This window comes from Mesoplodon bidens, assembly GCF_964165515.1.
Source record: "Mesoplodon bidens genome assembly, chromosome: 19".
Lineage (NCBI taxonomy): Eukaryota > Metazoa > Chordata > Mammalia > Artiodactyla > Ziphiidae > Mesoplodon > Mesoplodon bidens.
The window spans coordinates 22462308-22477215 of NC_138179.1; the positions used below are offsets into that span (position 1 = coordinate 22462308).

A 14908-nucleotide genomic window follows, 5' to 3' on the forward strand; every position below is an offset into this window, starting at 1 on the left:
ATTTACCACATCCAATTCCAACTTTGCTTGTTGAGTGTTTACCGTGCCTGGTTCTGTGTTAAGTATTCAGCACGCATCTCATTTAATCTCCACGCCAACCTCGTAATTATATATCATCCCCAATCAAAAACGAAGAAATAAGTTCAGAGAGGTTATACAATTATACATCCACAGAATAATACATAACTATCTATATACATAACTATATATAATAAACATATGATTAAAATTACTTTCCCATTTGTTTTTTCCCATTTGTTTTGCTTTTTAAAATGTGACTACTAGGAAAATGTTAATTACACGTGACTTGCATTGTATTTCTATTGGACAGCCCTGTTCCATACTACATCTGTTAGGAAGGAAAGTACTTGATTTGCTTAATCATAGTAGACATTCAACTAGAAGTCTGAGGAATGAAAAGTTTCTGGTGCTTTTAAACTTACAAAACGAGATGAGTTATCATTTTTCACAGTCTTTGCGTTTCCAAATGATTCCAGGATTGGATTTGCTTGCAAAAGCTGCCGTTCAAGTTCCCCCTAAAAGACATCACACACACACACACACACACACACACACACAAATAAAAGCAAATATATGTTAATCTAACATGTCTACTCCAGTCCTCAGGGAAAAAAAAACAAAGAAAAACCAAACACTGCCTCTTTTGCTCAGTGTTTTCATTTTATTTGCTATCCAGCAAGCTTTGTTGTTGGATTCTTATCTTGGTCTTATGGGCTCTGCTAAAGGAAAAAATTAGCATCTATCATGTGCTCACAAGGAGAAGAAAATGTCACACTGCACAGTGATGGTAAATTTAAGGACGGGGCACATAAATTAAGTGGAGAATTTTTAAAATAAAGCAAACTGGTTTTCATGAAATGAAATTTAGCATGATACTTCAATTGAGGACATATTAATACTTATACTTCTGCTTATTTCTACTTTGCCTGGTTCCAAAGGTTTAAGGCAGCAAATCCTAATAATTTCCACTGTACTGGTAATAAGACTTGCCATTTTTCCAAGGGTTTCACATAATATCTTAACGACGTAGACAGGGCAATGTCCTCATCTCCAGTTTCAGAGATGACAAAGATGGCGACGCTACTGAATTCTTGCACATATTTAAAAAGCTAAGTATACTGTATTTGGTATAATGGTCATTACTTATATGCAAATTAAGCTGTAGAACAGATTTTACAAACAAAATACGTAAGTATATTAATATATGCTTTAATCACGAAACACAACAGAAGGCTGCATGGGGAAGCATGAGGCATTTCTGGATCCCTGGAATGTAATTTCAGAATTACACTGTAGGACTTAAATAAATCTACTCTTTCCAAACACAGATCTTACCCCTGTATTTTAAAATACCCGCAGTATACCAGACCTCAAGAAAGAAAAACTGCTAGCTACTGTGATTCTCTAAGCAAAAAAAAGAGTACAAGGAAGCTCACATAAGATTTAAAAATTAATGGCCACTTGCTCTGTGACATATTACACTATCATCGACTCTAAAATCAGGAACAAATCTATGCCACACATGCAGTCTCGGCATCTAACCCAGGTGTGGCTGGATGTTTAGGTGGTGTGGTTCACTCCAATGAAAGGGTAGGAAATGTTCCTGAAGCCCGTGACACACAGTGAGGCGCTGCAGTGTTACATGTCTACTCTAGAGCATTTACCTGGATTGTCCGATTGTCTGGATTATTTTCCCAGGTTTTATCTAGAGTCTACTATTGTGTTCGACTGAAACCAGTCAGGAACCAGTCCTGCCATGTGAATGTCATGACGTGGCATCAACTCACATTCCTGGCTTTAGATAATATGCTCCCTGTACAGGGGATCTTCCCGTTTATGGACTTTAAGACACCAGACTACTTCTGATGTAAATTTTCTAAACACTACATGCTATCAAAGTTTCTAAAACATGGTGTCCTGAACCAATGTTAATGGCTGAGAGTCATCACTAAGAATAGCAGCCATTGTGCTGTGACGTAGAAGTGCTTTTCCCCTGGAGGTTAGTGGTCACAGCCATCACGGAGTCTCTGTTAACATCTCGCAAAGCTCTTGGTGCACTGGCGCCGCAATAATGATTTGGGCTCTAGAATCCCTTAACCTAACTCAATCTGTGTGATCAGGGCGTAGAAACTGTCAGAAAAACCCGGACTTGATAAGTGGGGCACTGCCTTACCTGACACTCCTACGGTTGGATCAAGGAGTTAGAATACAGATTCCTTAAAATTACACACTATCCTACTAAATCATAATAAAAATACTTTCAATAATAATCTATCTTTAAAATATTTTCCTAACTTGGAGGTAAAGCAAATATTGTATACCTCATTTTAATATTCCCTAGACATGGCTTCAAGAATTCTTTGGGTCAAGTTTATAGATTCTTTTCTTTTCTCCTTCGCGTGTGTATGCGTGCATGTGTGTGTACACGCACATGTGTGCATGTGATCCACTGACCCTGATTCCATTCTTCTCTTGGCTTAAAGGCACCGGCTGTATACCCTGCATGAGGTTAGTCAGTATCATGCCAAAATGATGCTCCATGAATGTTTGCTGAATGGATGGGTAATCAGCGGTCCAAAGACATTCTAGTAGTATTTGGGGAGGCGATGGTGGTGAGCCAGAGGTGGAAGTAAGATTTGGGTTAAGGGTCCTCATAATCACTGTGGTAACCGCAGGCTTGGGTCCCTGCTTTGGAGGCCACTACATTAACAGGAATGTGGTGGTACTTCTCTTCCAATGGATTTTTGACATCACGGAGACCAAGTAAAGATCTCAAAAACTCATAAATGAATCACAAAGAGCTTGACACAGAGCTAATATTAAAAACACACAAAAATGATCTTTAAGAAGTTACCACTAAAATTTATCATTTCTGCATTGAATAATTTCACATTTAGATAAACAGGGCTAACAGCTCTCAACCAAATTATGAAGCCATTTACAAACCATCAGGGGACAGTGACTAAGTGCTAACCTTTCTGCTGGAACTTGGATGGGCTATGTCCCTTTTCTATTCTATATAGTAATGAGAAATGTCACTTGGGAATGTGGGGAAAAGAAATCAGCATTAGCTATTTAAATTATTTTTAAAGTTCTAAGTATTTAGAATTATATGATGCTTTAAAGGTTTACCAATCGTGATGAAAACTATACCCTTGTGTTTATTACATAATTTATTATATACACTTGCTATATGATAGATATAGGATGAGTTTTAAATTGGTTTAAAAAAAATGATATATATATGTATACATACACCTCTTTCAAAACTCCAGTTCAGCCAGCAAGGGGACTCGGGCTGGACCCTTGCTGCACCTTGTAGGCCTGATGGGCAAAGCTGCAGGCGTCCCACTGACCAGAGAGTAGGGTTGGAAGCTGGCAGCAGCAGTCAATCGCCATGTTTAGAACCAGACTCTAATCTTGTGCCGCAGGCTCTAATTTCTGTGCCTGTTACTTGCTATCTATCACCTTTTTGTCTTAGTTCAAAGCAGTTTAGACCAGTAGATACAGAGTCATCCGGAAGCTGCCATCTAGAGGTGGATGACTCAGGAGTCAGTGGGGAGGTGGGCTGGCTTGAAGGAGTCATTCCCAGGGGATGGTCCAGTTTAAGAAATTAGTCGTCCTCAAATCTGCTCTGAAATCATACCATGTCCAGGCTTTGGAGTGGCCCTGAACACTGTGCCAGACATCGAGGGTCTGTAACAGTGACCTACGATGAGCGGAATATGGGCACTGGAGCTGTACTTGCTGTTGGCTGGGGCATTAAGCCAAACCAGGACTCATTTTGTTATGGTAAGTAAAAGTTGATAGGTAAACGTTTCACTTCTTAAATATTGTGACCTTAATTTTGAAAATGTTATTTCTTACATTTGTTCATATTTCTATAATGAAGATGAAGTTATAAGGGTAAACATAAAAAAATCGATCACTTCACACCGCTAGGATGGCCTTAATAAAAAGACAATGAGGGCTTCCCTGGTGGCGCACTGGTTGAGAGTCTGCCTGCCGATGCAGGGGACGCGGGTTCGTGCCCCAGTCTGGGAGGATCCCACATGCCGTGGAGCAGCTGGGCCCGTGAGCCATGGCCGCTGAGCCTGCGCGTCCGGAGCCTGTTCTCCGCAATGGGAGAGGCCACAGCAGTGAGAGGCCCGCGTACCACAAAAAAAAAAAAAAAAAAAAAAAAAAGACAATGACAAGTGTTGCCCAGGATATGGAGAAACTGGCACCCTCAAACATTGCACAGAATGTAAAGTGGTGCAGCCTCTATGGAAAAGTTTGGCAGTTCCTTAAAATGTTAAACAGAAAATTACCACAATCCAGCAATTCCACTCCTAGGCATACACCCAAGAGAACTGAAAATGTATGGCTACGTGAAAACTTATATATTGCAGCACTATTCATATTGGTGCCAAAGTGGAAACAATCCAAATGGCCATCAACTGGTGAAGGGATGAACAGAACGTGACAAATTTAATATAACATTATTATTTGGCCACAAAAAGGAATGGAGCACTTACACATGCTCCAGCACGGATGAACCTTGAAAACATGCACAGTGAGAACCACATATTATATGATTCCGTTCATATAAAATACCCAGAATAGGCAGATGCAGAGAGGCAGGAAGTAGATGAGTGATTTCCAGGGGCTGGGAGAACATGGAAGGTGATTCCTAATAGGTATACGGTTTCTTTTTGGGGTGATGAAAATGTTCTAAAATTGATTGTAGTAATAATTGCATAACTCTGGGAAAACACTGAAAAAAAAAAAAAAAACCAAAACACTGACCTGTACACTTTAAAGGAGTGAATTTTATGGGACATGAATTTAAATCTTAATAAAGTTATTTAAAAAAAAGAATGAGCAAAGAGACAAAGACTCACAAAATCAGGAGCCTACAAATGCCTTCCACTTTGTTTTTACAATTTATACTGCTGTTTAGTGATAAAATGCTAGCAATTGACACAAATTGTTCCTGGGAATCTAAGTTTTGCCAATAAAGTTCAACATAAATTTGGAAACCAGTGATATTAAACCAAGAGAAACACTGCCTTTGCAAAGCATAACCGTTACTCTACGGTAGTCATCGTCAAAATGGGGTGAGGAAGTCATGCCTATGGGTGCCCGGGAAGGGGAGGGGGTGTGGGGAGAGAAGTAAGTTCTTGATTCAACCCTCCCCAGGGTGTGACCAGTCCCTATGCTCAGGAGTATCTCATATTCCTCAGGTGTGCTGGGGAAGAAAAAGTAATTGAGAACCAGCAGTCTTCTCATGTTTCTAAAAACATGGCAGAGCTACTACTTGACTAGTTTTAACATAACCTTGGGGAAAGCAGCAGGGAAGATTCTGCGCAGAGTGAGGACATGCAACAAGACATGCAAATCAGTAATGACAGTGCAGCACGGCCCAGAGAAGCTGTCGTCTCGCCTTCTCGGAGGATACCTGCTTACAGGGGTCGATTTGACCCAAAATAAAATCTAGGGGTAGGCATGCTACTCACACACAACAGGGACCCACTCTGTAGTTTAAGATGACATCGAAACAAAATGTTAACAATCATGATTTATGTAATCCACCGAGGATTTGGAAAAACTAAATCTGTATGTTAACTATTTAACACTATTTTGCTAGTGATCTAAGTACATATTAAAAGGTCATTTAGCATGTACTCTAAAACACAAAGAAAAGCTGGTTGCTGGTCCAGAGATTCCTTCTTTAACTGGCAAAGAAGCCTTTAACTATCATATAGGATAATGATTATTTCATTCATCCTCCCAATGTGTATCACTGGTCTGGTCTACAGCTAAAAGCAAAAGGACATCCTGGGCCTTCATAGGTATAGTACAGCTTTTAGTGTCTGAGAATTTCTTAAGAATTCTAAAAAAGATATCTGAAAATCTCAGTATCTGGGACTATTCCTTTAGATGTTTCTGATCATTTCTTTATATTAAGAGATTGTTTTCATAACACTATCATTTCTTGCTCTATGCTAGCTTTGCACCACTATGCTTGTGGAAGACAGACAAACCAGAACCGTTCTAGTGCGAGGGAATGGGATGTCCAAGTACAGACGTCCCATTCTATCCAAGGCATCTGGCTCAGCTCTGCCCTCCCTCTCTTGCCAAGTAGCAGGAAATGCTCCGGTCCATGGTTTGTTCATTGCTATGCTCTGCGGAGCTAAAAGGCGGGCATCTGATAATTAGGGAGAATCACATTCCTCTGCTACTTGCCCTGGATAAAGAAAATTCTAAATTTATGTATTAAATACAATGAGGCTTTTGGGTTAAAACACTTACCAGGCCCTACAATGTAAACAGATTAGAAATTTTTTAAGTTGCAACTTTTAAAGCTGCAGCCCCAAATTCAAAATTTAAAGTGTGGCAATAAAGTTAGGTTTCCACCTGTTTAACAAGTATTAAAGTAATTCCACCTGGTAATTGACACATGAAACCCTAAGTTTACATGCTTCATAAACATATGATTCAATGTCATGATGAAAGGGTAAATAAATATTAAAATTCCTCTATAAAACAAAGGTAAAGCAAAATGGCATGCTGCTTCTCAGGAAAGAATAAGCCTCAAAGCGACACAATTTCACAACTAAATATTTTGTTCATAGGAGATTTTGCTCAGAACTAATGGTATTTGTTTCTAGTAGAGATTCAATCCAAAGACAGAAATTAGTGCAAACACTCAAGACTAAGAAGCATAAAGAAAAGCACTTGCCTGGTGTTTCACTGGTTTAGGTGATTCCTGCTGCTCGTTACAAACAGATAAATGCAAACGTTAGCAAGTTTGGGTCTTTTCCTAGCGGTAAGCCACATCCAAAGCACCAAGTCAATGTGCGGTTTAGAACCGTGAAAGCTGTTTTGCCTGGCATCTCTCAGGGAGTGTTAACTACTACTTCTCATATCTACAGATTAAGGATAACTGACGTTTATATTCTCACCCCTTTTCTATCATCAATTCTCCCCAAATTTCTATCCTCCCCTCAGGCTGCTGTGGGTGGTAAGCTCTGTAAGTTCAGGAAGAAGCGCTGAAAATATCTGAGGATCTTCTTTTGGTGGAAACGAAGAAATCTTCCTGAGCACTGCTCATCGATGTTTAACCATCCCCACCACAGCTTTGTAAGAAATTAGGCTTCGAGTTACAACCGTAATTCCAGTTTGCCCTGGTGGAATCGCTAGTTACTAACAATTTCCTGATGCCCTAGCTCCCTCCTTGCTGGGCGGGGGGTGGGGGGTGAGTGGCAGAGACAAGGGAGCTGTCAATTACAGAAGCATACTGAGTACCCTTGCTTCCTTATTCTTGTTTCTGAAATTACAAAAGAATAAATCTAAGGGTTTTAAAAGACAACAGCAGAACAAACACTTACAGGAATATTATGGTCCTTTCGTCCTTTGTGTGAAGAAGCGACATGAGCAAGGTACTGAATGACTTTCTTAGTATTTTCTGTCTTCCCGGCACCCGATTCACCCCTGGAAGAAATATTAACATAGGCTGCTTCACAAAAAGCACAGCACACCCATTCCCAAACTATAATCAACAAAATTAAACTGAGCTGGAACAAGAATTAGTAGAGAATAAGTAGGGAAGAAGAAGGAAAAAAACCTATCACCAGTAGTTGGAAAATCATTATTTTTAAATGGCATAAATTAACCCAAATATTTTTTTGGTAGACGCCGGTAAGGGGACAGAGGAAAATGCTCACAACAAATTTTTTTTTCCCTTGGAATTGGGCACTCTGCCAGAGAAGTGAAGTTTACTAGTTTGTGAAGTTTGTGAAGCAATGCCTCAGCACCAGAAACATATCCAGCACTGGAAACAGAATTCCTAAAACAGTTAAATTAAGGTAATTTAATCTGAAGGAGCTGAATGAACTCTGGGATGTCCGCTGATTACTGACAGCACCTTCAAGACCACTAGACGCCTTCTTGGCTCATCCCTCAGACCAGGCTGACGGTGGTTCTCTCCCCTAGACCCACGTGGCACCTTGTACAAACCTCATACACAAATCTTCACAGTGATCACCAGCCTCACCCGAGGTAAGGATAAGGCCCCATGTGTTTGCTGATTTGTATGTTTGTCTAGTTTCTTTTAAATCCACGTAACCTTGTGCAGCGTTGACACACAGCCAGGACGTAATTTGTAGAGAAAATGAAGGAATACTACGAATTTTGTTATGAACTGGGACAAATGCTATCCCTTCCTATGATTTCTATTTTCAAACGAGGCTGGCACATTTCAAAGGTTGCTTTTTACTTCTACTCAGTACTAAGCTTGAAATTCAGGCAAGCTGCTAGCATATAGTGTGATACTTGAACTACGGCCTCTCTGATCAAATACTTGAGGTTCCCCAAGACCCAGGCAAAGCAAACCTACCTGGACAATGAATAAAATCTCAATTCTACCTGGACAATGAATAAAATCTCAATTTGGATTAAAATAAAAAACTGTAATATAAAATTAATTTTCTAAAAAACAACAACAAAAACACCCCAGGAACTCAAAAATGTTATTATACACACGGCCAACTAGTGATCCTCTAGGCCTCTTTTATTTAAGGCTTGAAAATCTATTTTTTCGAACTCTGACCCTTTCTTGAAATTGTACTTGGAATTGTACTATCTGAACTGTCCCCAACATGAGTTCTTTAGGTTTCCTGGTTGCATTACCTCCCTAAATCTCTGCACCCAAACACCCGAGGGGTGGGGCAAAAGGATCCTATTGATCACCTAGTTGTATTGCTTTGAGTAAGGAAATTAACTTCTCTGGAAATGGACATCATCATTGGTAAAATGTAGGAATAGGATTAGACCCTTTCCCGCTCCAAGATTTGATGATTCTAGATACAACCCACTTACTGGTGTCTAAGAATATTTTACATATTAAGCTTATTAACCACCATCTACTGTTGTATTAAAAACTGTCCCCTTCTTTGTTTTGCCATCTAAGTCTAGTCTTAGGTACTCCAATCCACCAAACCTTCTATTAAGGTTTCTGCCTGCTATTCAGGCTTAGAAAGGCCTTTCCTGCACTAACATTATATCCATCTATATTTTCATTTCTATATCATCTATATTATTAAAACCATCTATATTTTCTTCCAAGACTTTGATGGTTTCACTTTTTACAACTAAGTCTTTAAGTAATTTGAAAAAAAAAATGTATGGTCTGAGGTCAAGATTGAATCTCATTTTCCCCTCAAATGATTCAGTCCACATCCCAACATCAATGGTTGACCAAGACATTGATTACCCAGCGATCTGAAATGTTATCTTTACCTTACACTTATGACTTATTCCAAAGCCAGTATCACACTGCAGTAGTTTGGAAGTATGACTAACCAGAGCACCCATCACTGTCTTTAAAAAATAAATCAAGTAGTCTCTGAGGTTAATTTTTTTCATATAAACTTCAAATAATTTTGTTCTGCTATATCCCTCTCCCATCTCCTCCTGCCCACCACCCCCATAAAAATAGTCAGACAGAATTTTGAGTTAAATAATACACTTGCTATTTTTAAGAGAAATGATGGCTTCATCTGTCTCAGTTAAATTCCGTATTTCTCTAAGTTCAAAACAGGCGAGGACCATGTTTGTCTTATTCATCTTTTAAGTCACAGTGCCTAGCATAGCAGGTACTTGCTGAATTCTGTTGAATAAATGAATATACATCCTACAAATTTATTTCTAGGCTCTACTTGATAATTTTTTTTCCTGTTATTAATTTCACCACCATTATATTTTCTACCTGGCTACCATTGGTACACAGATAATGATTTTCGTTCATTCATTTACTCAACACATATTTGCAAATCATCTTCTATGTGTTGGGCATCCTTTTAAGTGCTAGAGATAGAGCTGTGGACAGGGTCCTTGTGCAGCTCAAGATGAACAGAGACTTAAAGTAAACAAGAAAAACAAATGGGATAATTACATGTGAGGGAGGCGACAAAGGAAACAAGGAGGCGACTGAAAGGGAAAAGGCAGAAAAGCAAAGGACACTCCCTGGAGATGCCATGGCGGGGAGGAGCCTCCTGAAAGGCGAGCAGGACCAGGCAAGAGAGGGCCTGGGGCAGAGCATCCAGGGGGGATGGAAAGACAAATGCAAACAAAGGCCTCAAAGCAGAAAAAAGCTTGGTATATCCCAGGAACTGGCGGCCGGAGTACAGGATTTAGATAAATAACTAGCAAGGCAGACAGCAGCGAGGTGGGTGTCTGCGTCTACGAGGGGTGGATGTGATGTACCCTGGAGCCATGGGAAAGAATCTGGATTTTATTCATGTGTAATTTGGTAAGAGCTATGATGTCGGTTTTCTTTGTTTTGTTCTTAACTTTATTCACAACACCTAGTGTTTCAAGCTAAGCATGATGTTGGTTGTTGGTTTCAAACAGATAATTTTTCATTACATTAAGAAATGAGCCTCATATAGCCTGGTGATGACTTGTCTTGAAAACAGCTGTGATTGGTCCTCGTCAGCTTGGTTTGCCTCTGAGGTTTCTCAGCTAACCCCTCTCAACTGGACATGCTTCAGTGTGTCCTGAAAGCATTTTTTGCCCCCATCTGTCACACTTCCTTGGCTGTACTTGACAACCACCTATGAAATCTGCTACATTTTCCATATTTCGGGTCTAAGGTACCTCTGCTAATAGAAAATATTGCTTCAAAGACAGATGTATTCCAATACCTTACGGTTGAGGTCCCAAGAGGGGAGACAGCTTTCTACTCTCACCCAAAATGGGGCTAATAGCTTCTGACACGTAAGGTTATTGTGAAGGAAAAAAATACAGTCCATCTAAAGCTTATAAGTAGTAGTCAGTAAACATTACCCATTATTGTCCACTCAGCTGTTCATCCACCATATAGGAGGGCATTTGAATTACTAAACTCTCCATAGTGTTAGTAAAGTGGTTAAGAAGTGGGCCATGGTGTCCTGGTGACCTACTTAGATTCAAATCCCATCTACCACTTCCTAGCTTATGGGGCTTTGGGCAAGTTACTGGGCTCCCTGAGCCTCAGTTTATACTCCTTTAAAATGAGATCCGGTTACTTCAGAGGACTGAGATAATGCATGTAAACAGCATAGCATGGCACCCAGCCAGAAGTTTCTCCATAAATGTCAGTAGTGGTGACAACTATGACAATGGTCAACAGTGATGATAAAGAAATTGACAGAAGTAAAAAGGTGATAACCTCGGATCTGACTATGAAAGACGTGGCAGGATCAAAGGAATATAATTCTTAGAAGAAAGGTTTTTTTTTTTTTTTTTTCTTTTTGCGGTATGTGGGCCTCTCACTGTTGTGGCCTCTCCCGTTGCGGAGCACAGGCTCCGGATGTGCAGGCCCAGCGGCCATGGCTCACGGGCCCAGCCGCTCCGCGGCATATGGGATCCTCCCAGACCGGGGCACGAACCCGTATCCCCTGCATCAGCAGGCGGACTCTCAACCACTGCGCCACCAGGGAGGCCCAGAAGAAAGGTTTTTTAAGGGGAAATGGCACATCTGTCCCAGATGGAAAAGGGGGAAATAAAGCAGCTTGAACAAAAGTAAATGGGCAGAGCTTCCCTGGGGGCGCAGTGGTTAAGAATCCGCCTGCCAATGCAGGGGACACGGGTTCGATCCCTGGTCCAGGAAGATCCCACATGTCGCGGAGCAACTAAGCCCGTGAGCCACAACTACCGAAGCCCACGCACCTACAGCCCGTGCTCAGCAACAAGAGAAGCCACCGCAATGAGAAGCCCGCGCTCCGCAACAAAGAGTAGCGCCCGCTCACTACAACTAGAGAAAGCCTCCGTGCAGCAACAAAGACCCAACGCAGCCAAAAATAAATAAATATATTTTTTTAAAAAAGTAAACAGTCAAGGGAACCACAAAGAAAGCTCAGCAGACTCCTCTTGAAGAAAATTAGGAGAATCCTCAAAGGTAACAACAGGTCAAGCCCTCAAAGAGTGAAGAAGACAAAGAGAATCTGACCTCATTTCCACCAACAAGACAAGATCTACCAATGCAGTAGTTCTATACTGTAAAGGACTGCTTGTTTCATTGCTGGTCTCTGGGGCACAAGTGCAAGATTAACGGGAGAACAGAGCAAGCAGCCTGCTGGGTGGGGTGCCCTGTTGTCTGCTGCAGCACATACGGATGTAAAAGATCAGGAGTTTCTAACCTGAAGGTATCTGTGTTTTCTAGAGAGATCTGTGGCTTTCACTGGCTTCTCAAAGCAATGTGCAATCCAAACAGTAACATAAAAAACAACAGTGGTGAGAAGCAGTGATGCAGATAGTTAATGCATGATCAGTTCCGAGATCTTTCTCTGAATCCCTTCTGGACTGTGGGTATTTCCCCGAAGAGAACCCTCCTTTCCCAGATCTTAATTGGTTTTGTTTTTATTCTCTCTGGATATTTGTAACATCAAATTCAGTCTAGCTTCAAAAACACCCTTTGCCTGAAGTTCTTGCATTAGATAACCTCAATTTGAAAAACAACACATATTTTACATAAAACATATAAACATACATATATATAAATAGCATTACTCAATGACTTCCTACAGTTTCAAAACTCTGTTCTATTAGAAAGCAGCTTACTAGGAAGATCAAGGTACACTTGGGTTCAAGTCTTCTATTAAACACTAATACCAGCTAGTGTCAGCGTGGTATGCAAATGGAGATAACAGGGGCATTGCAAAGATTCATGGAGATAACATTTGCAAAGATGTTACTTCCTTTTTCTGGAACATTTGCCTGGAACATTTTAAACTTCTATTTACAAGTTGATTTGCATACTCGTTCCCCATAATATAGCTATCACTGAGATGCAGCCACAATAATCTAAAAACCCCCACATTTTAAGACATGAGGACACATAAAGCAAAGAGTCATTAGAAAAGCAAACTGAGGTCTAGAGAAGCTCACTGTCTGACCTAGGGTCATGGGAGAGCTGGGACAAAACCAAAAAACCTATCCAACAACACAATGGTTTTTTAACTACAACACACTTTTTGTTGCCTTCACTATTTTTTTTAAGACTTTTTTTAGAGCAATTTTAGGTTTACAGCACAATTGAGAGGAAGGTACAGAGATTTTCCTTGTAACCCCTGCACCCACACAGCCTCCTCTGTGATCAACATCAGCCACCAGAATGGTACATTTACGTAGGATGAGCCCTAAGTTCATAGTTTACATTAGGGTTCACTCTGGGTGTTCTGTGGGGTCTGGACAAATGTATAATGCCTTGTATCTACTATTATAGTATCACACAGAATATTTTCACTTCCCTAAAAATCCTCTGTGGTCTGCCTATTCAACTCCCCTCCGCCCCCCACTCCCCTAGCAACCACCGATCTATTGATACTTTTTTTTTTTTTTTTTTTTGCGGTACGCGGGCCTCTCACTGCCGTGGCCTCTGCCGTTGTGGAGCACAGGCTCTGGACACGCAGGCTCAGCGGCCATGGCTCACGGGCCCAGCCGCTCCGCGGCATATGAGATCTTCCTGGACCGGGGCACGAACCCGTGTCCCCTGCATCGGCAGGCGGACTCTCAACCACTGCGCCACCAGGGAAGCCCTATTGATACTTATTATCTTCATAGTTTTGCCTTTTCCAGAATGTCATCTAGCTGGAATCATACAGTATGCAGCCTTCTCAGATTGGCTTCTTTCACTTAGTAATGTGCACTTAAGGCTCCTCCACGTCTTTTCATAGCTTGATCATTTCTTTTTAGCACTGAATAATACTCTGTTGTCTGAATGTACCACAGTTTATTTATCCATTCACCGACTGAAGGACATCCTGGTTGCTCCCGAGTTTTGACAATTACGAACAAAGCTGCTATAAACTTTCAAGTGCAGGTTTTGGTGTAGATATAAGTTTTTAATACTTTGGGAAAATACCAAGGAGTCTGATTGCTGGATCGTATCGTAAGAGTATGTTTAGTTTTGTAGGAAACCGCCAAACTGTCTTCAAAAGTGGCTGCACCATTCTGCATTCCCACCAGCAGCTAGTGAGAGTTCCTGTTGCTTCACATCTTCAGCAGCATTTGATGCTGACAGTGTTCCAGATTTTGGCCAGTCTAGCAGGTGTGTAGTGGTGACATGATGTGGAACATCTTTTCAGGTGCTCCTTTGCCACCTGTGTATCTTCTTTGGTGTCTGCTAAGGTCTTTGGACCATTTTTAAATTGGGTTGTTTTTCTACAGTTGAGTCTTTTAAGAGTTCTCTGCATATTTTGGATAACAGTCCTTTAGCAGTTGTGTCTGTCGCAAATATTTTCTCCCAGTCTGTGGCTTATCTTCTTGATCTCTTGACATTGTCTTTTGCAGAGCAGAAGTTTTTAATTTTTTTTTTTTTTTTCTGTACGCGGGCCTCTCACTGCTGTGGCCTCTCCCGCTGCGGAGCACAGGCTCCGGACGCGCAGGCTTAGCGGCCATGGCTCACGGGCACAGCCGCTCCGCGGCATGCGGGATCCTCCTGGACCGGGGCACGAACCCGCGTCCCCTGCATCAGCAGGCGGACTCTCAACCACTGCGCCACCAGGGAAGCCCAGAAGTTTTTAATTTTAATGAAGTCTAGTTTATCAATTATTTCTTTCATAGATGTCTTTGGTTTTGTATCACAAAAGGCATTACCATACCCAAGGTCATCTGGGTTTTCTCTTATGTTATCTTCTAGAAGTTTTACGGTTTTTCATTTTACACTTAGGTCTCTGATTCATTTTGAGTTCATTTTTGTGAAGGGTATAAGATCTGTGTCTAGATTCTTTTTTTTCTTTTTGCACGTGGATGTCCAGTTGTTCCAGCACCATTTGTTAAAGAGACAATCTTTGCTCCATTGTATTGCCTTTGATCCTTTGTCAAGATCAGATGACTACATTTATGGGGTCTATTTCAAGGT

The 14908-nt window shown here is 41.0% G+C and overlaps 1 protein-coding gene across 5 annotated transcripts in view; it reads right to left on the minus strand.

The window, feature by feature from the left end:
- Positions 1-14908, minus strand: part of MYH10 (myosin heavy chain 10) — a 139658-nt gene that overhangs the window by 80851 nt on the left and 43899 nt on the right. For all 5 annotated transcript variants that reach the window (XM_081219265.1, XM_081219261.1, XM_081219264.1 and 2 more), the window contains exons 5-6: positions 7395-7497; positions 444-536 (exon numbers count right to left, since the gene is read on the minus strand). In XM_081219265.1, the coding sequence (XP_081075391.1) occupies positions 444-536; positions 7395-7497 (196 nt within the window). The remainder of the gene's footprint in view (positions 1-443; positions 537-7394; positions 7498-14908) is intronic.